General features: G+C 35.4%; 3 protein-coding genes across 20 annotated transcripts; 2 read left to right on the plus strand and 1 right to left on the minus strand.

Moving 5' to 3' along the window:
* LOC110777245 (ARF guanine-nucleotide exchange factor GNL2) lies at nt 1-4,182 on the plus strand. The gene is made up of 2 exons (XM_021981850.2): nt 1-995; nt 1,116-4,182. Exons 1-2 carry the CDS (start codon nt 4-6, stop codon nt 4,180-4,182), a joined length of 4,059 nt encoding a protein of 1,352 aa, XP_021837542.1. The 5' UTR covers nt 1-3.
* A 258-nt stretch (nt 4,183-4,440) lies between these two features.
* Nucleotides 4,441-6,589, minus strand: LOC110777242 (trihelix transcription factor ENAP1). Of its 2 annotated transcripts, none has more exons than XM_021981847.2 (2): nt 5,476-6,589; nt 4,441-4,739 (listed from the first exon to the last, which is right to left on the minus strand). In XM_021981847.2, exon 1 carries the CDS (start codon nt 6,453-6,455, stop codon nt 5,478-5,480), a length of 978 nt encoding a protein of 325 aa, XP_021837539.1. In that variant the 5' UTR covers nt 6,456-6,589; the 3' UTR covers nt 4,441-4,739; nt 5,476-5,477. The 2 variants fall into 2 exon arrangements, with proteins under 2 accessions (XP_021837539.1, XP_021837537.1); XM_021981845.2 differs by having other exon boundaries at nt 5,493-6,588.
* A 127-nt stretch (nt 6,590-6,716) lies between these two features.
* On the plus strand, nt 6,717-11,710 carry LOC130467932 (putative lysine-specific demethylase JMJ16). Of its 17 annotated transcripts, XM_056837038.1 has the most exons (7): nt 6,717-7,092; nt 7,635-7,733; nt 7,909-7,968; nt 8,762-9,294; nt 9,444-9,510; nt 10,069-10,233; nt 11,265-11,710. In XM_056837038.1, exons 1-4 carry the CDS (start codon nt 7,067-7,069, stop codon nt 9,270-9,272), a joined length of 696 nt encoding a protein of 231 aa, XP_056693016.1. In that variant the 5' UTR covers nt 6,717-7,066; the 3' UTR covers nt 9,273-9,294; nt 9,444-9,510; nt 10,069-10,233; nt 11,265-11,710. The 17 variants fall into 17 exon arrangements, 3 of the variants coding, with proteins under 3 accessions (XP_056693016.1, XP_056693015.1, XP_056693017.1); XR_008927995.1 differs by having other exon boundaries at nt 7,635-7,968; nt 8,796-9,294; nt 9,444-9,689; XR_008928000.1 differs by having other exon boundaries at nt 7,635-7,968; nt 8,796-8,999; nt 9,200-9,294; nt 9,444-10,233.
* The last annotated feature ends 8,703 nt before the right edge of the window (nt 11,711-20,413 follow it).

A 20,413-nucleotide genomic window follows, 5' to 3' on the forward strand; every position in this document is an offset into this window, starting at 1 on the left:
ATCATGACAAAATACATGAAGAAAGAAATTGGTATCTCATGCACCATTAACACAGAAGTTGGTGCAGTTTTAGCAGCATTAAGGAACAGTTTCGAGCTACCGGCAGCAGATGATAATTACCATCACACTGTGATCCAACAACAATCCTTAAAATCATTAAGATCCCTCATTTTCAACCCTCAACAAGAATGGCAGTTTATAGATCCTTCAATATACCTGTCTCCCTTTTTGGATGTAATACAAAGCGATGATGTCCCAGCTGCTGCGACAAACATTGCTCTCTCTTCGCTCATCAAACTCTTAAAACTCCAACTCTTTGATGAGAAAACTCCGGGAGCGCAAGAAGCCATGAATTCCCTGGTGATTGCCACCACAAGCTGCAGGCTCGAGAGGACGGACCCACTTAGCGAGGAAGGGATTCTGATGAAAGTCCTTCTGTTGCTTAACGGTATAATGATGCACCCTGCCTCTTGCCTTCTTAAAGATGAATCTGTTTGTAGGGTGGTTAACACGGCTTTCTTAGTCGTACAGCAAGCATCCCACCGAGGAAATTTGCTTCAGAGAACTGCTAAATATGTTATGCTTGAGATTTCACATACTGTGTTCTCGAAATTGAATAACATTGAAGCGAAGGAAGGGGATAATAATACCGAGTCTGATGCAGATGATAATGACATTGTGAATGATGGGTTTAGTCTTCGTTGTGTGGAGGACATTTTCCAGTTTTTATGTTCCTTGTTGAATGTGGTGCAGACAGTTGAGACTGATGGGATTATATCTCAGAGCAATGATGAGGATATCCAGATTTTGGCTTTGATGTTGATCAACACAGCATTGGAATTGAGTGGAGATGGATTTTCCAAGCATCCAAAACTATGTAGGATGATCCAAGATGATCTCTTTCACCATTTAATCCATTATGGAACTCGTTCCAGCGCTCTCATCTTGTCAATGATTTGCAGCACTGTTTTAAACTCGTATAACTTCCTTCGCAGGTTAGCAATTTGGCATTTTTGTATGGCCTCTTTTTTCCCTTAACCTGCATTTCAAAGCAAAACTCTAAAAACAATAAACTGAACGAACAATACAAGTAACATGTTTTTATGCTGTTGCAGGTCACTTAGGCTACAGCTTGAAGCATTCCTCACCTTTGTTTTATACAGAGTTGCAAAAAATAACAGCTCGATGCAATATCAAGAAGTAGCACTTGAAGGTATCATCAATCTCTGTAGACAATCCACATTCCTAATCGAGATTTATGTAAATTATGACTGTTCTTTCACATGTTGCAACGTGTTTGAGGAAATGGGAAAGCTGCTCTGCAAACTGGCATTTCCAATGACTACCCCTTTGACAAGCTTGCAACTTCAAGCCTTTGAAGGTTTAATCATAATCATCCATGCCATTGCCGATAAAGTAAACAAAGGAGGAGATGGAGTTTCCTTTGAACCATTTCCAGTTGGAATTACAGAGTATTCTCCCTTTTGGGAAGAGCCCTTACGAAAACCAGATGACTTGGAAAAATGGGTACATATTTTAAGACTGAGGAAAGCACAAAAGAAGAAACTATTGATTGCTGGGACGCATTTCAATCAAGATGAGAAAAAAGGTCTAGAGTACCTTAAAATTTCACAGCTAATTCCAAATCCACCAGATGCAAAAGCTTTTGCTTATTTCTTCCGCTTTACCCCTGGGCTCAATAAGACTGCTATAGGAGATTATCTGGGAGACCCGGATGAGTTTCACTTACAGGTACTGAAAGAATTCACAAACACATTCGATTTTACAGGCTTTGCTCTTGACGCCGCATTGAGAGCTTACCTAGAGAGTTTCCGACTACCTGGAGAGTCTCAAAAAATCCACAGGATTTTAGAGGCCTTTTCAGAAAGATTCTTTAATCAGCAATCTTCTGAAATTTTTGAAACCAAGGATGCAGTGTTTATCCTTTGTTACTCTCTCATCATGTTAAACACAGACCAACACAATCCACAAGTAAAGAAGAAGATGACAGAGGAAGAGTTTATCAGAAATAACAGGGCGATTAACAATGGAAAGGACCTTCCCAGGGAGTATCTATCAGAGCTTTTCCAATCCATTGCCACACATGCAATTGCAATTTTTGCTCAAGCGGCTTTGTTGGTTGACATGAATCCTAGCCGTTGGGTTGAGCTGATTAGTCGATCCAGACTTATGAAACCCTTCACTGTTTGCGATTTTGACCATAGATTAGGTAGAGACATGTTTGGATGTATTGCAGGTCCTACAGTTGCTGCTCTCTCTGCAATCTTTGAGCATGCTGAGGATGATGAAGTCCTTAATGAGTGCATAGAAGGGATAGTTTCAGTGGCTAAAATTGCACAACATGGGCTAGAAGACATCCTTGATGAGCTTGTAGCCTCGCTTTGCAAATTCACCACCCTGCTGAATCCATATGCATCTGCAGAAGAAACACTCTATCTATTTGCTAATGATTTGAAACCAAGAATGGCAACTCTTGCCGTTTTCAGCATTGCAAACAAATTCGGAGAGTCAATGCGAGGAGCTTGGAGAAATATTGTTGATTGTATGTTGAAGCTCAAAAGGCTTAAGCTACTCCCCCAATCCGTGGTTGACTATGATACCTTAGTGACAGCAGAGGGTGAGTCGCACTCAAGAAACATAATCGAGGACTCTAAATATGGGAGTTGCAGAGGAAACAACTCCATTGCAGCAGGCCAACTTTCACATTTTTTATTGGAGAGTAATGAAGACTCACTAGTTCTTGGTGGAAGTGAGTTTGAGCAGAACCTGAAAGTTATACAGCAATGCAAAATCGGGAATATTTTTAGTAATTCGTCAAAATTACCTGCAGAAACATTGTTAAACCTGGGAAGAACTCTGATCTTTGCAGCTGCAGGAAAAGGGCAAAAATTCACAACAGCCCTCGAGGAGGAAGAAACAGTCACTTTCTGCTGGGATCTAGTAGGAGCTATTGCTTACGCAAACATTGACAGGTTTTCTACTTTCTGGCCTGCTTACAATGAGTATATTTTGGCAGTTACTACATTCCCTCTTTTTTCTCCTGTGCCATTTGCCGAAAAAGCAGCAATTATCTTCTTCAAATTAAGCGTCAAGCTCCTTTCTTCTAACCAAACTGACAAATACGCTGAAGAAGTCCTGTTCAAATCAATAAGCTTGATGTGGCAACTTGATAAGGAAATTCTTGATACCTGCTGTGAAATCATCATCCAAACAGTGTGCAAAATTTTAACCGAATACCCAGGTAATATACAAACCCCAATCGGGTGGAAGACACTTCTGAATTTGTTGTCAGCCAATGGTCGACTACCTGAGAACTATGATAAAGCAGTCGAGACAGTAATTCAGCTGATGTCCGATGGGAAAAACATGTCCCGAACCAATTATGCATTTTGCATTGACTGTGCTTTTAGTTTCGTTGCCCTGAGAACCAGCTTGGTGGAGAAGAACATAGAGATGATGGATCTGATGGCTAATTCAGTAAAATTACTGATTCAATGGAGCAAAGGTTACTCTGACCCTGGAAGCAGTATCAGCAATGCAAGCATCACAAGCAGTCCGGAAGACAGTATGAGATTGGACTACACCGTACCTTTATTTGTCAAGCTAGGAGAAGCCTTGAGAAAGACAAGTCTTGCACGACGTGAAGAGGTGAGAAACCAAGCAATAATAAGTCTCAGAAAAAGCTTTGAATTAGCCTTGGATCTAGACATGACATCAGCTAACTGCATCAGCTGCATAGACATTGTGATATTTGCTATGGTTGATGATCTGCATGAAAAGATGTTAGATTATTCCAGGAGAGAGAATGCAGCGAGAGAAATGAGGAGCATGGAGGGTACCCTGAAGTACGCCATGGAGTTGTTAACAGACACATTTTTGCTATACTTAAAGCCGATATCAGAAAATCCGGGATTCAGCAAATTCTGGCTAAGTTTGCTAAGAAGGATGGACACTTGTATGAAAGCTGATTTAGGTGTGCATGGTCCATCAAGAATGCAGGAAGTAGTCCCAGAATTATTGAAGAAGATGATTGCAGTAATGAAGACCACAGAAATTTTGGTGCCAAGAGAAAATGATGATCTATGGGAGAATACTTACATCAAAATTCAATGGATAGCACCATCAATCACACGAGAGCTCTTTCCCAATATCCCTTCGTAGTATATGCTCAAATAAAATTTGGTGCATAACTCTTCTTTTTTACTTCCATTTAGCTTTCTTCTAAATTTCTCTCCATGATATCTTTGTAGCAGAGTATACCTAATTAAATAGAGTACTTGCCTCATGCAACTAATTATAAACCACAAATCCTAAATTCTTACAAAGGTTAGAAGAATATTCAGATGCACGAAATACTAAATTTTAGAGACAAGAGAAAATAGGAAAAGAAATATAAATGTAGATTACAGAGATAAGATGGAAACATTAAACAGCAACCAACTGGTGCTTTAAATATTCTTCTATTACTGTAACACATACAAGTATTATTTTCTAATAATACTCCGTAGTACACTTTCTGTTAAAATGACGCTTCGTCAGTTGGAAACATAACATAGATCAAAAGCTAAAGAGGCCATCAAAAAGTTACATGTTAAGAGATACAAAAGAAACATCCCTGCGGCTTTGCAGACTTAGCCACTTCAGTATATGGGCGATGCCTATCAAGCCTGCCATTTGTACAGCAGTCCTCATCAATTTCGTCCTTCTGATGTCATCCACTGAGACAAGTGATTCTAAAGGTTAGATTTCATCATTTCAAAAAGCTATAGAAGGAAAAGAATTAATAACATTGTTACAGCAATCAATTACTCGTAACAAGGATCTGATAGTCTCAAGCAAGATTCAATAGTCAATAATAGAACTAGAACATAGAACCTCAACTAAATGTTTAGAATCCATAACAAGCATGAAAAATAAAGTGATTACATTCTTGGCATAAAACCACAGTACAATAAGCATGTTAACGAGGCACTAAGATATTCACATAACATATTCCTGCACAACCAATGCAAACACGAAAATGATGCAAAACAAATTACTCCCTCAATAAATTTTCAATGAAGCTCAACATGAACATGGCATATCCAAGTTGCATCAAACAAGACGAGCTGCATACTAGCGGTGACAATAAAGCAAAAATAAAATAAAATAAAATAAAAATACCACAGGGAATAAAATAGGGTCATTTAGTCATATTTTATTTCATTTGCTAGAATGCATTAATTCTAAGGCTAGAGCATACTAGCATAGACAACCTACAAGTACAAAACTACACACTTGCATGTCAATGCTTTTCGAATATGTTGTTGTACTTTGATCACCATCTTACTAAATAGTCATTCCTTACCTCTAAATCTCTAATCAAACATTTCTACATATACAAGAAATATCAAATTTTCAACATAACCAAAAACAAGATTGCAAAAAAGAAGAAAAAAAAGGCTCAAGTGCAACCTTCATAGCTCACTCACATTCTCAACAGAGCAATCACTATCCTGATCATCCTTTTGTCCTAATTTCGCAATCTCGGACTTAGTCTGGTCAAGCATCTCCTTCTTTTGCAACTCCAATTCTCTCTGAAACTCCTCTCTCATCCTATCCAATTCCTCCATATGTTGCTTCTTACTATCCTCCATCTTCTCATATATAACTCCAACCCTCTTAATCGACTCTGATAGCATCCTATAAGACTCCTCCGCCTCTTCCTCATTCTCCTCATCATCATCCTCTTCCTCTTCCTCATCATCTTCTCCACCCTCAGACTCCGAATTTCCGGGACTGTCCCTCATCTCATCGGACGCATTGGAGTGATCCAAGTAAACTCGCGGGTTCATAAACACAAACTCGCCCGAATCAACTCCACAAGCTAACCCACATTGCTCTTGCTGTTGCAACTGCCTTGGTGACATTGTCATTAAAACATCCATCTTTTTAAAGTAAACCCACTTACTGCTTCCACCTCCTAAGCTAATCACTTTAGCTTTCTCCCTCTTATACTTCATCTTCAAAGCGTTCAGCCGGTTTCGACAATCTGAAACGGTGCGATTTGACCTTGTCGCCTCCGAAACCCTTTCGGCGACATCGTTCCAGTCCTCACTCCTTAAGCTGCTCCTCCCCAATTGCAAAAACCTCTCACCCCAGATTTCCAAAAGGATGAAAGTACCCTGCTCCAACCAATCCGAAATGCCGGAGGGAGTAGGAGTAGAATGGTAATTCCAATTAGACAACTTTCTTAGTTTCCGGCGTTGTCGGGTGGGTGTATGGCGTCGATGCTGACCGTTGAAGTCTTCATCATTGTCGTCGTCATCGTCTTCGTCGTCGGAATTGCCGATTACTCCTAAAACGGCGTCGTTTTCTTCATCGTCATCTTCTTCTGCGTAACTTTTTTGGGGTTTGGATCGGCGAGAATACGGGTAGTTTAATCGGCGATCCATTGGAAAAAATTGAAGGAAAATTGAAGGTTAATTTGATGAAATTGCAGGAGAATTTTGCTGTCTTGAAAAACCCTAGAGCTAATTTGGGGAAGATGGCAGTTTCTGTGAGTCTGCGACAGCTTAACCTCCTTTTTTATTTTTTATTTTTCCTTTACTATTTTTCCTTTTTGTGTTTTGGTCTTTTGGATTGCATACTGTGCGACCTGCGACTCTGCAAGGGGTTTGTTTGTCCAGCCCAAAGACCATGCTCACTTGAATAGAATTGGCAATTACTCATGACCCAGCCCGATTTATCAATCCATACCCGAAACTCAATCATTTGAAACTAACTCGAATCCTAAACCTTCTAAAAGCAAGAAGATCCTATTTGGAACGACTGTTTTGCCTTTAAATTCTTTCTTTGAAAAAATCAAAATTCTCTTATGAATAGTGTTTTGACGGGTTTAACCTTATATACTCTTCTCTTCACTACGACGAGGCTCCTCAGCCCCTGCAATGGCTGACATTTTTCATCTTCTTTCCCACCAATCAAACCCCAATTCCTAGTTCGCGAAGTGGAAGTCTCTGGTTCGCTCTCTGCTAATGGCTCGCTAATCACATTGCAACCTTGCATGGCCATCTATTCCTTTTCTTGCCGGTACTTTCTCTTTCTTAATTTCTTGAATTTTAGGGTTTAGGATTTTATACTTTTGTTTCGGTTGCAATAAGCACATGATTCTGTGTATTAGGTTTTAATTTTCTTAATTGTGATGGGGTGATTTTAGGATATCAATGTTCGATTTTCAGGGTTTTATTTTCTAAATTGTGAGGGGATGATTCGAGGATATCATTGTTCTATCTTTTATGCTCGAGACATTTTTTATCTTCACATTATAGAATTCTATATCGTTTTTGATTTTTTTTTCTTAGCCTGCTAATGTTTGGTTATTTGATTATTGGGTGTTTTATGATATTATGTCCAGTGTTTATGAGATCAGTTGGGATTGAGGAGAAAAAGAATAGGGTGGCTAGTGGGTACTCAATTTGAACCGAAAGATTCCCGTTGATGTTTTCCCTGGTGGGATGAACCATGTGCTAACTTTTTCTTTCTATTACTTTTGGTGTTGATTCTTTGAGTGCTGCTCAGACTAGCTTTACTACCATCTTAATTAGTTTGCAATGTTTATGTATTATGCAAAGACTTTGTTGGACAAGTACTCAAGTGTCGTCCATGTACATAATAAAGGAGCCTGAAGGTGGAGATTATGGGGATCCAGATAATTTTATTGGGAAGAAGAGGTATTCGTTTAAAAGAATCGCATTGATGGCGTTAAACTGTTTTCATGTGAATTCTGGTTTCTTCCTTCTGGTGGTAAAAGTTTGTCGTATCCCTATGTCAATGTGACATGCATATATTGAGAGGGCATTTTGTGATCATTTCCTCTTCAGAAAGCTTATGGGTTCTCAATGCCAGGTCATGTTGGATTGCATGCAAAGAGTTGAGGTTTAGGTCGAGGATATTATTGTCCAGCAGGTATCCACATATCTTCTTATAAATAATATGGAGAGATATTGAAGGCTAATGATTGGTAACAAGTTGTTGCATTTGGATAAACTTGAGAAGTTGAGATAATATGCTAATGGAATTTAATATTAACCGGTGTTTTAGGTTTCTTGAACATAAGAAATAATCAAAACCTTGGTGATTCACACGATCAACTCGGTGTTATGGATTCACATTAAAGATGTTTGGTGTTTGTTGTTATGGACAAGTCATGTAAGAGTAGATATAAATGCTTAATACACTTATGTTGTGTAAGTTTAAGGTCGCAATTTTTGGTTGATGACTCATAAGTATTTTGAAGGGGTTAGAGAAGTTCTTAATAGTTTTTTCTGGTTCTTGTTGTATCTTGCAACATTCTATGAGTATGGGTATCTTAGTTAGTGAGAAACTGAGAACCCCATCTGATTTTGATTATGTCCCTAGATCAATTCCCTACGTTGGGAGGAAAAAGGGGTGGGTAATGTATGTAATACCAAGCTTGAGAGAGAGGCATAAATGTGAATCTTACTGGTGGATAAAAAACTTACTCCCCTCACCCTCAAGGCCTCAACTAATTATGTCAAAAGTTTCTTTTTGGATGCCCAAACTACTTATGAAGGTTACAACAGTAAATTAAGATATTTAAAGCGCGCAGTTCAAGTTTAACAAAGATTGGTGAAAGTTAGGAGACATTGTAATAACTGATGTTATGTTGGGATTTTTAAAAAAAAAATTAAATTTCAATAAAATTTTCAGATTTTTTAAAATCTAGGTCTCTATCCAGGTTGTTTGAAGGTTTGGTGTTACGAATTCTGCAGGAATTTAAAGATACAATAAAGTATGTCGAAAAGATATACCCACAAGCTGAATTATGTGGATATTTTTGTATCATTCCTTCTTCATTGTGGAAACCTTCATGTCCTCTTAAAGAAAAAGATATATGGGAACACACCAAGTTTGTGACCCGTGTACAGAGAAATGACAAACTGCAGAATCGTAATGCGTCAAGAAAACAGTCTAAGGTTCGTAATCATTATAGGAAGAATCATAATCATTCTAGGAAGAAAAGGAGAAGATGTGGAAGAATGGAGGTAGAATTCGGGCCTGGTAATGGAAAAACTTTGGAGCCAGGAAAAGCTGAATTTGGTTTTGAACCTAGCCCTGAATTCACTATAGATGGCTTTCATAGATATGCTGACACTTTTAAGGCCCAATATTTCAGGAGTGAAAAATGTACAGATTCTGGTATTGAAAACTGGGAGCCATCAGTCAATAGTATACTGGCGAGTGGTTGAGAAGCCTACTAAGGAAATTGAGGTGCGATAATAATTGTATCACACTTCCTCACTAATAAGTATTTCGTTTTAACTCTTTTTCTTTGGGAAGGGCGGGGGGTGGTCGTTTGTTCGTGCAATAATTTGTATTTTTGAGTTTTCGTACACTAATAGTAGCTTGATACTTTTCAGGTTCTCTATGGGGCTGATATGGAAACTAGAGTTTTCTGTAGTGGCTTTCCGAAATTCTTTGATCAAGGTTGTTCGACCTCTAACACGGGTTGTGATAAATCAGGATGAAACTTGAACATTTACGTAGGCTTGCTAATTTCGTTCTTTCCTATGAAAATGCATATATATATATATATAAATATATATATATCAGGTGTTCAAGTGCCATGGTTGTACATTGGAATGTGCTTTTCCTCATTTTAGTGGGTACGTTTACAGTGATGGTTCTAAACTATCAGCATCCCAGGACATGCTTTTGAAAAAAATGGGTAACTTGTAACAGGGGAATACATTAGGGGGGGGGGGGGGGTATATACTATTTTGCTTTAAATGGTCCGAGTTATCTGCCAGACTGACACTATGCTGGAGTGGAAAAGGTTTGGCAAAATTTTTCCATGAATTGAAAACAAAATAAATTACGAGGTGGCAATTATACTGACAGTGTATTACTATACAAATTTCATGTGTTTATCTTGTGTATATTTCAACTTTAACATAACCTAGTAGAGTTTTACGTCATGTGTTTTACCTAAGTGCCTTTTGAGACATTTATAGCTGATTCTATTTTCTTCTTTTGTTTGAATAGAATTTCGAAGATCATCATTTGTATTCTCTGAATTGCATGCATTTTGGGGCTCCAAAATTTTGGTATGGTGTCTCAAGAGTGATGCCATTAAGATGGAGGAAGTGATGAAGAAATATTTGCATGATCTGTTTGATTAGCAGCCTGATCGATCTCCTCCATAAACTGGTGAGTTTCTAGCACTGATTTTCTTGAGTTGAATAAGTGAACTGAATGAAGAAAAAGAGAAAGCATCTCTTTTTGGGCATATGTTATGGTCCTTCTAACATATACATGCTCTCAAAAAAAGGTTTCTTAAAACTGTTTGTGGTTAAGAGTCGTGACTTAGTAATGTAAGACAATATTTGTTTGACAATGATGCATTGGATCCTGTGTTATTTTTGTTATTTAGTATTTCATGGTATGTTTACTCAGACGTGTCCTTCATGTATAATAGTAATGCCCTTGTTTCCATTTTATGAGTACATTTCTTTGTTTTAATTGATGGATCATTGATGAATTGAAGAAGAGATATCTACTGTGTTTAGATTACAACAGAGTTGAAAGAATATCTACTAGGAAATTTTTAACTTTGCATTACCATGAACTAGCATTACCATGAACTAAATTATATGACCTATTAAAGTGTCCTCTATTTCATAGTTTTTGTGAAGAAGTAGTCCAAAAAGTTGCTTATCCCACAAAGGGTCCAAAAGAAATGACATCTTTGCAATTGTAAGGGTGAGGCTAACATACTGTTTTACAATTACAGGGACGAGGACCACAAAGATGAATATATTTGAAAATATTACCATGCCCTAGGCAAGTAGGCAGTAGTTTAAAATCCCTCAAAAAAGAAAGAATGAAAGTAGGCAGTATTTTAAAGGAGTTAAAGGTAGTGATGTGATATGTTACAGAGAATAAGATTATATTGAGGATTAACATTTATTAGAATGTACATATTAGAGGGCAATCTTTCTTTTTGTAAAAGAAGGAGAAGACATCAGGTCTAAGATTTGGAAAGTGTGGTATCAAATTTCCGGAATATGTTTGGGGGAATATACCATAGTGAAGCCAAGTAACTTTATCACATAGTATTCAGCGGGAAGACTTAGATTCTCGACGTACTCTTCTATAACCTTGTGAATGGAAAGTAGTGCAGCTCCATAACATTTAACATACTTCTTTGACTCTCCTGATCTATTATATTCGATTGACAGAAAATTTCATGGAGAGACCAAACATTCGCTTGTGACATTGCATGCTATATTCAAAATACATTCAGCTTAACGCACACGAGTGCTCCTAAACCGTTGAAGGTTGAGCTTGAGGAAGATGAGTTTGAGATTGCAGTTGGTAAAAAGAAGGTTATTGTGTTTTTAGTACTTAGACGGGTAGTGCCGAGGGATTTGCTAAGGTATTTGTTGGATGTTTTTCATTTGTTGTTTTTGTTAAATTAATATAATTTTTCTGCGGTTTTGATTGAACAGTTTGGGGATAAATTGGATATACAGAGATCATTTTGTTGAGTTTGCAGTGCCGGAGAAAAGAAATTAAAGAAATTATATGACTTGTATTTTGTTTGTAAATTATTATTTCATCCAAGTAAAAGAAACTAAATTATTTGAATTGGTATTTTCAATGAAGGATTTGAGGGACTTGTATAGATACTTGAACTTCATTTTCGTAGTTTCAATAGTCATTCGAAGTTTGATTCATGAATAAGATAATCCTAGTTATATCACATCCCCCACTCACTACTCCCCACCCCTTACACATTTCCCACTAACTATATTAAAAAAATACCCCACTATCAACTAACACCCATTAAATTAATAAGTCAATTCAAATGTCTTAAACTCCGCACCGGTCAAACCGGTGCGAGTATTAAGGGACGGAGGGAGTAATTTAATCAAAAGAGGAGATAAGGAATATGCAATCGTTAACTGCTGTACCCGGGTACAGCCAGCTCTGGCTGTACCCCCTAAAACGACGCGCTCATATTGTTTGTTCATTCTTGTCGACATTTTGTTCTTTTTTATTGTACCGTTTGTTCACTCTTATTATACTGTTTGTTCTTTCTTGTTGTACTGTTTGTTCTTTCTTGTTGTTTTTTAAATTCATCATCAAATTTTCATAATTGTTGTATTTTTTGTTCTTTCTTCTGGAATTTTATGTTCTTTTTTATATTGTTTGTTCTTTCTTGTTTATTTGTTTGTTTATAATAATCATATGGTTAATGTTCATAATTAAACTCTTCATTAATCTTTTTATTCTTTCTTTTTGTATTGCTTGTTCTTTCTTGTTGTACTGTTTGTTCTTTCTTGTTGTTTTTTAAATTCATTCATCAAAGTTATTGTTGTATTGTTTGTTCTTTCATGTTGGCTTTAAAATTCATCATAAAATTGTTCATAATTGTTGTATTGTTTGTTCTTTTTTCTGGAATTTTATGTTCTTTTTTATATTGTTTGTTCTTTTTTGTTGAATTATTTGTTCTTTTTTGTTTATTTGTTTGTTCACAATAAATATATGGTTAATGTTCATAATGAAATTGTTCACTTCATTGGTCTTTTATGTTTTTACAAGCGCCTATATTGTTTATTTCCAAATAAATGTTCATTTCCAAAATAGTAAATGTTCATTCCAAATAAATGTTCATTTCCGAAATAGTAAATGTTCATTTCAGAAATAGTAAATGTTCATTTTTGTAGTTTATTTCCAAATAAATAAATAAATGTTCATTTCCAAAATAGTAAATGTTCATTCCAAATAAATAAATAAATGTTCATTTCCGAAATAGTAAATGTTCATTTTTGTACCAGTATTTGTTCTTTCTTGTTGTATTGTTTGTTCTTTCATGTTGGCTTTAAAATTCATCATAAAAGTGTTCATAATTGTTTTATTGGTTGTTCTTTTTTCTGAAATTTTATGTTCTTTTTTATATTGTTTGTTCTTTTTTGTTGAATTATTTGTTTTTTCTTGTTTATTTGTTTGTTCACAATAAATATATGGTTAATGTTCATAATGAAATTGTTCACTTCATTGGTCTTTTTATGTTTTTACAAGCGCCTATAATGTTTATTTCCAAATAAATAAATACATGTTCATTTCCAAAATAGTAAATGTTCATTCCAAATAAATAAATAAATGTTCATTTCCGAAATAGTAAATGTTCATTTTTGTAGTTTATTTCCAAATAAATAAATAAATGTTCATTTTCAAAATAGTAAATGTTCATTCCAAATAAATAAATAAATGTTCATTTCCGGAATAGTAAATGTTAATTTTTGTACCAGTATATTAATGTTCATTTTAAACAACACAAAACGACATCGTTTTGGATAGGGGTACAGCCAGCTTTGGCTATACCCGGGTATAGCCAAAAATTTGCGAGGAATATGTACCCCATGTTGGCGGGAACCATCATTGATGCGTTCAATCCAAAAAAAGTGTATATCACGCTTCTTGGTGCGACGATCTCTATAAGAATATTGAAGTGCCTTCTCTACCCTCTCTCTTGTTATCCTTATGTAATTCTTTGATTTGCCTCTAAACCCCTTAGCAAGTTGGAAAACCTTCTTCTTGTTCATTTTTGTTCAACTCTAGCAGCAAAGGTGATGGTAATTAGGACTATGTGCCGATAGGGAAGTATTATTCCTCTCTGTTTGCAAAACAAGTAGCTTGTCACATTTTTATTATTACAGAGGGAAAACAATAACAACAACAACACTACGAGAAGTATTAGCAGGAAAAGAAAAAATATGCAAACATCAAGTTGAGGTTTCACCTTAGTGTCAAATTCTCCAGATTCAACAAAAATGTTAATATCAGCTATTGTTCTGACTAGATCCACCAACAATCCAGGATGATCAATGGTTTCAACATAAAGCAAGCTTCAAGATGCACATTATTCTGTTAAATAAACACCTTTTTCAGGGAAAATCTCAGGTGATCTATTGTGCTTAATCTTTTACTCGAAAGATCTGTAGCTTAGGGTCTTAGGCACACACATACACATACACATAGTAGATTAAATGCTTTCTTGTTGTTATACCCCAAATCAATGAGGTGTTCCCTTTATTTGAAGGGGTATGAAGGGATCACATAAGGGTAGAGGGATAAGGTAAGTAAAATCCACCCCTTAAGTCCGGTGGAACCAAATCCTCATATTTTGTTGCTAACCCTAACTCTCATTAATGGTATCTTCTATAAACATCAACAATGCAGCAACAACAAACAATCATCACAAACTTAATCCAAAAGAATGAGTTTGGCTAAACAAAAATGGATGACATCCCCATGAGTCGCTCATGTTAATAAGCATTCAAATTCCAATGTTATAAGCAACTACGCAAACAATGATGGCATTTTCTTTAACAACACTGTATGTTTCAGAATTCAGGTATGCAAATTAAGAATACAAAAGTAGAATAATATATCCTGATGCATATAATCTGCAAGGTTACCCCATCCAATTCAATGTTCAAACAAACTATGTAGATGACATTCCTTCAGGGTTCATACATCTCACTTTTGCAGTATGAACTAGAACAAACCAAACCAATGTCTAATGAATAAAGAATACAACAACATCCCACATTCAAATATAGGAAAATCAAACAAATAAACATATTGTGAATTCCAAATAACCTGAACCAATTTGACTCCAAATTAACAAATTCGATTGAAACATTAAAAAAAACTAACCCTTAAATTACCAGACCCAGTCTCTCAATTAACAGAACCCCACAAATTTACATCAAATTAACAACTAAAATGAAGAACAATAAATCCCCAAAAATTAAGAAATCAAATCAGCTGAACATCATAAATAATTTAAAATCGAATAAAAATAAAGATTTTAAGAATTAAAACCCTACTACAATTGACGAAGTGAAGGGAGAACTTTAAGCGCAGTACAAGGTCGACGTCCTTTCTCTCATCTGCAATCTCTTTATCTCTGCAGACCGGGGTTGAAAATTTAATAAAAAAATCAAAAGAGATGCAACCATTACATATTTCAAAATGCTCGGCTAACATATCCAAATAAAATAAGAAAGAAAAGCAAACAAAATAGTGAGATTTGGAGATAGAAATATTAACCTTTTTCACGAGGGGAGGCTTGCGCTACATCAGCAACCTGATCTACTCATCTAAATATGAGAGCTGGAAGGAACCATATCGAAGCTCTTTTTCAAAAACCCATTGAATGATTTGGACGAAACGAAGAGATAATGAATTTTAGGGGTTAGAAATGGACGGAGAGTTCTAGGGAGAGAAGGAGACTTAACAGTGATTTTAGGTATGGAAAAAGGCCACGTAGCGCATATATCGGGAGGAAGTTGCAATTACACACCTTTTTCTTAGCGTGCACTCACTCGGTGCACTGCGAGTAGGTTTTCTATTTTTTCCCCAAAAATTGCAGCGTTCACAGTCAGTAAACGGTGTAATAAAATCATTAATTTCGTGACCCATGTTGACCAATGACTTTTCGTAGCATTCACACAATGTGTGAGTTGTAAAAGGGGAGTTGCAAATGACGTTTTCTCTACTAGTGAAACTTGTTCGTATCACATAGCTAAGTGGTATACAGGTACACCGCGTAAAATGCACTTAGAATTTCATTAAAGAAATAAGCACATAATCCCTTTGTGTAATTTGCTCGAACTCACTTGAAATGAATCAACTTAGAACTTTAGAACTTAGAGAATAGCGTCAGAAACTAAATACTTTATTGCTTTAATAAGAATTCTACATCCTTTGCATACTGGATAACTATTCAACTAAAACCATGAATAGTACTCCCTCCGTCCCAGATTAGTTGTTACACTTTCTTTTTTCGTCCGTCCCAGATTAGTTGTTACACTTCTAAATTAGGAATGACCCCACAATTATTATATTGTCTCTCTCTTCCCACTAAATATTTTTTTGTCCCCACAACCTCTCTCATTCAATTAAAAAAATACCCCACTAACTCCTATCACATCTACTTTTTCAATAAAATAACAATTGATAACCAAACAACCACTTATCACCTAAAACTTTGTGCAAAGGTAAGTGTAACAACTAATTTGGGACGGAGGAAGTAGTTTCGCTACTTTATTGTTTAACTTTAAATGAAAAGACTAACTAAAATAAAACAATGCTAAAATGCTAGCAGCATCACACCTATCATATCTTTCCCTATAGTGCTCTAGAGTGAAGTCTTGATCTTCAGGATAATCCATGTCTTCTTCTGGATAAGAATCTCCATCCATAACCTCATCATCCTGTTGTGGCACACTGTTGACCTCAATATTAGCCTCAAACTCTGACTCGGATCCACTAGACAGCTCAATAGTAGGTTCACGAACCACTGGATTCAGATTCTCAATCTCAACAGCATCATCATCATCACTCTCATTTTTCTTCCATCTCATTCTCAATATCATCATCACCTTCCACATACTCTAGGCCTAATCCCTTAGCAAGTCTACCATCCTCATAACACCTCTCAGCTAACTCAAAGATAGCAGTCATGACCTCAATGTCATATCTCCATCTACCATCTCCAGTACCATATTTCCTCCAAGTAGGTGTATCATCCTCATAGTGCATATCATGAAATTTATTCTTAAGCTCTATAAACGATGTCCTATGGGGTAAACAATATATGACCATCTTAGACATGACATCCCTATTTCTCAAATGGGGTATGTTCTTAAGCGTAACAAAGTATTTTCATCCAAACTCAATCTTCTTCATATACAAGTGTAGAGTCTCACTATCAAGATTCTCTAATTGACCTAGACTGGAAAACTTGAAGGCAACATCTTTAAATCCAAAAACACACAACTTAAAAGTCTTACTAACGTATTCCCATACAAGAAATTAACCCCCAAAATAAATAAATTAAGCTTGAAAGATAAAACAAATTCGATGCACGAGTACATGCTTAATCATGAACAATGATGCAATTAATCACATAAAGCAAAAAAAACATGATTAAAGATTAAATAAATTCAAATAAGTAAACACTTAGCACATAAACAGTCACTTAAATGCATACTTAAACTAAATATGCCCTTCTTAATCTACTATTTTCTCACTTAGAATAAATAACAATTTTAGAAAAATAATTATTAAAAAACTCCTAAATAATATAAATCATTTAAATTAAAATCGAAAATTATCATTAAATAATTGAATAATTAGAATAATTTAATTTGAATTAAATAAAAGGGTTTTTCGAAAATAAATAATTAAATAAATAAAAATATAAATAATTTTGATTTTTTTCGGAAATTTTGAAATAAATTTCGAATAAATTTTCAAAATTAATCCAACTTTCGAAAAATAAAATAAACAAATAATAATAATAATAAATAATTAAAAACTTAACTCATTTTTTAATAAACTTAAATACTTGGTATTTGACTTTCAAAATATTAAGTGCTCAAAAATATCATTTTGACTTTAGGAGAATAGATTTTCAAAATATCCTAAAAGTTCCGCAAACCACTCAAATAGTATGAATTACTATTAAGTAGCTTTTAAAATCATATTTTAAGGAATTACCACTTTGCAATATTATTTAATGCAAAACAGCTCTCAAACTAGAACTCTGCAAATACCACTTTGTAACACCCTAATAATCACTTGCTTTTATAAAACTAATTTCCCACTTAAAATAAAAGAATTACTAAAGTATTACCACCACTATGATAACAGTTAAGGCTAGTGCCAGGACTACAGAACGGAAATAACTAACTTTCAAAATATAATTAAATAATAGTTAATGACCTCCATACAAGTTGGAACCATAAAGGCCCAAACCAAAACAATTTAAAACAAATCCACTAACTAACCCTGAAATGGTTATAGTCTAGACTAAATAAAATAAATAGAGTTTAAAATAATGCAAGTGAAAATAAACGCTCTCAACCAATATCATTGCTAGATAACTTCACTTGCAAGTCACCTCTAGAATCCTTCTTGTTGAAATCTACTCCCCAACAATGCAAGTGCAAATGATGGATCATCATAGGGTCATAAGGCAAAATCTATGACCAAAAATACAAAGCACGTAATCAACAAAAGCTGAGTACTACAAGCTAAGATGCTTCATTCCAACAATAATAATTGAAACCACTACAAAAGCCAAATAATAAACATTTAATCATAAGACAAGACTCGACTCAAGACACAACTCTTGACTTATAGATTAATTAGAATAAGTATCGAATAGGCCTAGAAAAGAAAGGGCAGGTGTTGGGAGCTGATCAAACACCAAAATAAATAATAGTAACCTGTGTCAGACCATACTGACGGAATTCCATGCCCACAAAAGAAGTGAAACAACGTCTTGTATCACTAGTAGGAGTACTGCCCCAGAGGCTAACATACTTCCCCCCATTGTTCATACTCAAGGTATCTACCTTCCAAGAGTTTTGAAGCTTATTCGGATTGCACTTTACATTTATTAATATTTTATTGAAAAGCTGACTCAAGACACAATCACATAAGGCATTTAATAGACGAACAACCAAACAATGCTTCTTTAGAATCATTAGGACTTATGATCATTACATTCAAGACTCAAATGAAATTATTCCGATCCATTGTTCCCTCTCAACTTGATGTTGAGTCCACGACATGCCTGTTAACATGCGGGTTTTGCGCACACTAGGCACGAACGTTTCCTAATTCAATTCACCCTGACTCTTTAATGTATATCCTACATATGCGGTGGCTAACATGAGCATACCCTCCATATGTGGTTTGCTAAACATGACTCAAAAGACCCTACACATGCGGTGGCTAACGTGAGCAAACCCTCCATATGTGGTTATTGAAATAGTGCAATGAGGCACGAATAGACTTAGCTCATAAAATGATAGACCTTACGTACAATAGCATAAATCATTCCTTGCATGCGAATAACCATACATGCATAAAACATACTTGGAGAACATGCTTGCTATTTAATTCAACAAACATAACCAGTCATAACATGCTTGCTCACATACTCAAACATGAATTTAAAATAATCCAAGTATCATGAATCACCACACATAAACATAACCTGCATTCACATGATTAAATTGGTCACCCTAGACTTGTACGTATCTTGAATACCTAAGTACGGGGGCCACTTTGTGATTCAATCCACTAAATTAGAAGTCTCCTCCTATCATAAAATAAATAGAACTTAATTATTATCCATGTTTATTAAATTTCTTGCAACTTTATTTAGTTTCAAATCACTTGAATTAATTAGAAATTAATCGTTGATAATAAAAATATTAATTCTAATTAATCATTTAAAACCCTAGCATGAAATCTAATTAATTTCATGCATAAGACCATTAAAATCGACGTGCTTAAAACGAATCTAGAAATTATTATTGATTATCATAATTAAAATTGACATCTAGTTATGCTAATCAATTAAACCATGTGAGTTTAGTTAAAACCCTGACCCTAATTCAACATTAAATGTAATTAAACTCATAAAAATTACAGCTTTAATAATTATTTCAAAGCCGAAAATCCCTACTACTTTAAATAAAATCATCCTTAATAATCTACTCATCAAAATTCTCAACTTTGGTGTTCATAAACAATCCCAAATATAATTTAAAACAATAATCATAAATATTCATAATTTAAATAGAGATAGATTAGAAAGAAGAGAAATATATCGGCCAACCAAAATAGGACATGGCAGTGGTGGTGGTGGTCGAATGACCTGACGAGCAAAAGAGATCAAGAGGAAGGGGCTCGCACGGTGCAGCAGCGCTGCTTGCGTGCTGCTATGATGTGTGAGTTGGCGCGTGCGAAGGAGGGGAAGTGAGGCAGGGGCGCGCGGTAGGGAAGTAAGGCACGGCAGCGACGGGGCGAGGGAGCAACGCAGCAGGCAGGCGATGCACGCGGGTGCTGGGCGTGGGCGCTACTCGGTTGGGCGCGGGTACTTGGAGCAAGAGAAAAGAGGGAGCCGAGTGGAGGAGAGAGAAAGAGAGGGAGAGTTTATGAGGGTTTGTAAAATAATTAAAGTGGGGTTTAATGAATCATAAAGGGGTATTTTATAGGTTTCGTTTAAAGTTGGGCTTGAATTAAAAGAATTAGGCTTGAATTATTCGTTTGGGCTGACAATATGAATTGGACTGGGCTAGAATAATTCAAATCGTTTTTGCTTTTCAAAACCCAATTACATTCCCAACCAAAATAAATTCATTTTCTATCTAATTAAAAATAATAAATATTTTTAATTAATAAAATACATTTAAATAAATATTTAAATGCGACTTTAATTTATAAATAATAATAAAATACTTTATAAATATATAATTAAATATATTTATAATTACTTAAAAATACGAGGTATTAC

Source organism: Spinacia oleracea, chromosome 2, assembly GCF_020520425.1.
Source record: "Spinacia oleracea cultivar Varoflay chromosome 2, BTI_SOV_V1, whole genome shotgun sequence".
NCBI lineage: Eukaryota > Viridiplantae > Streptophyta > Magnoliopsida > Caryophyllales > Amaranthaceae > Spinacia > Spinacia oleracea.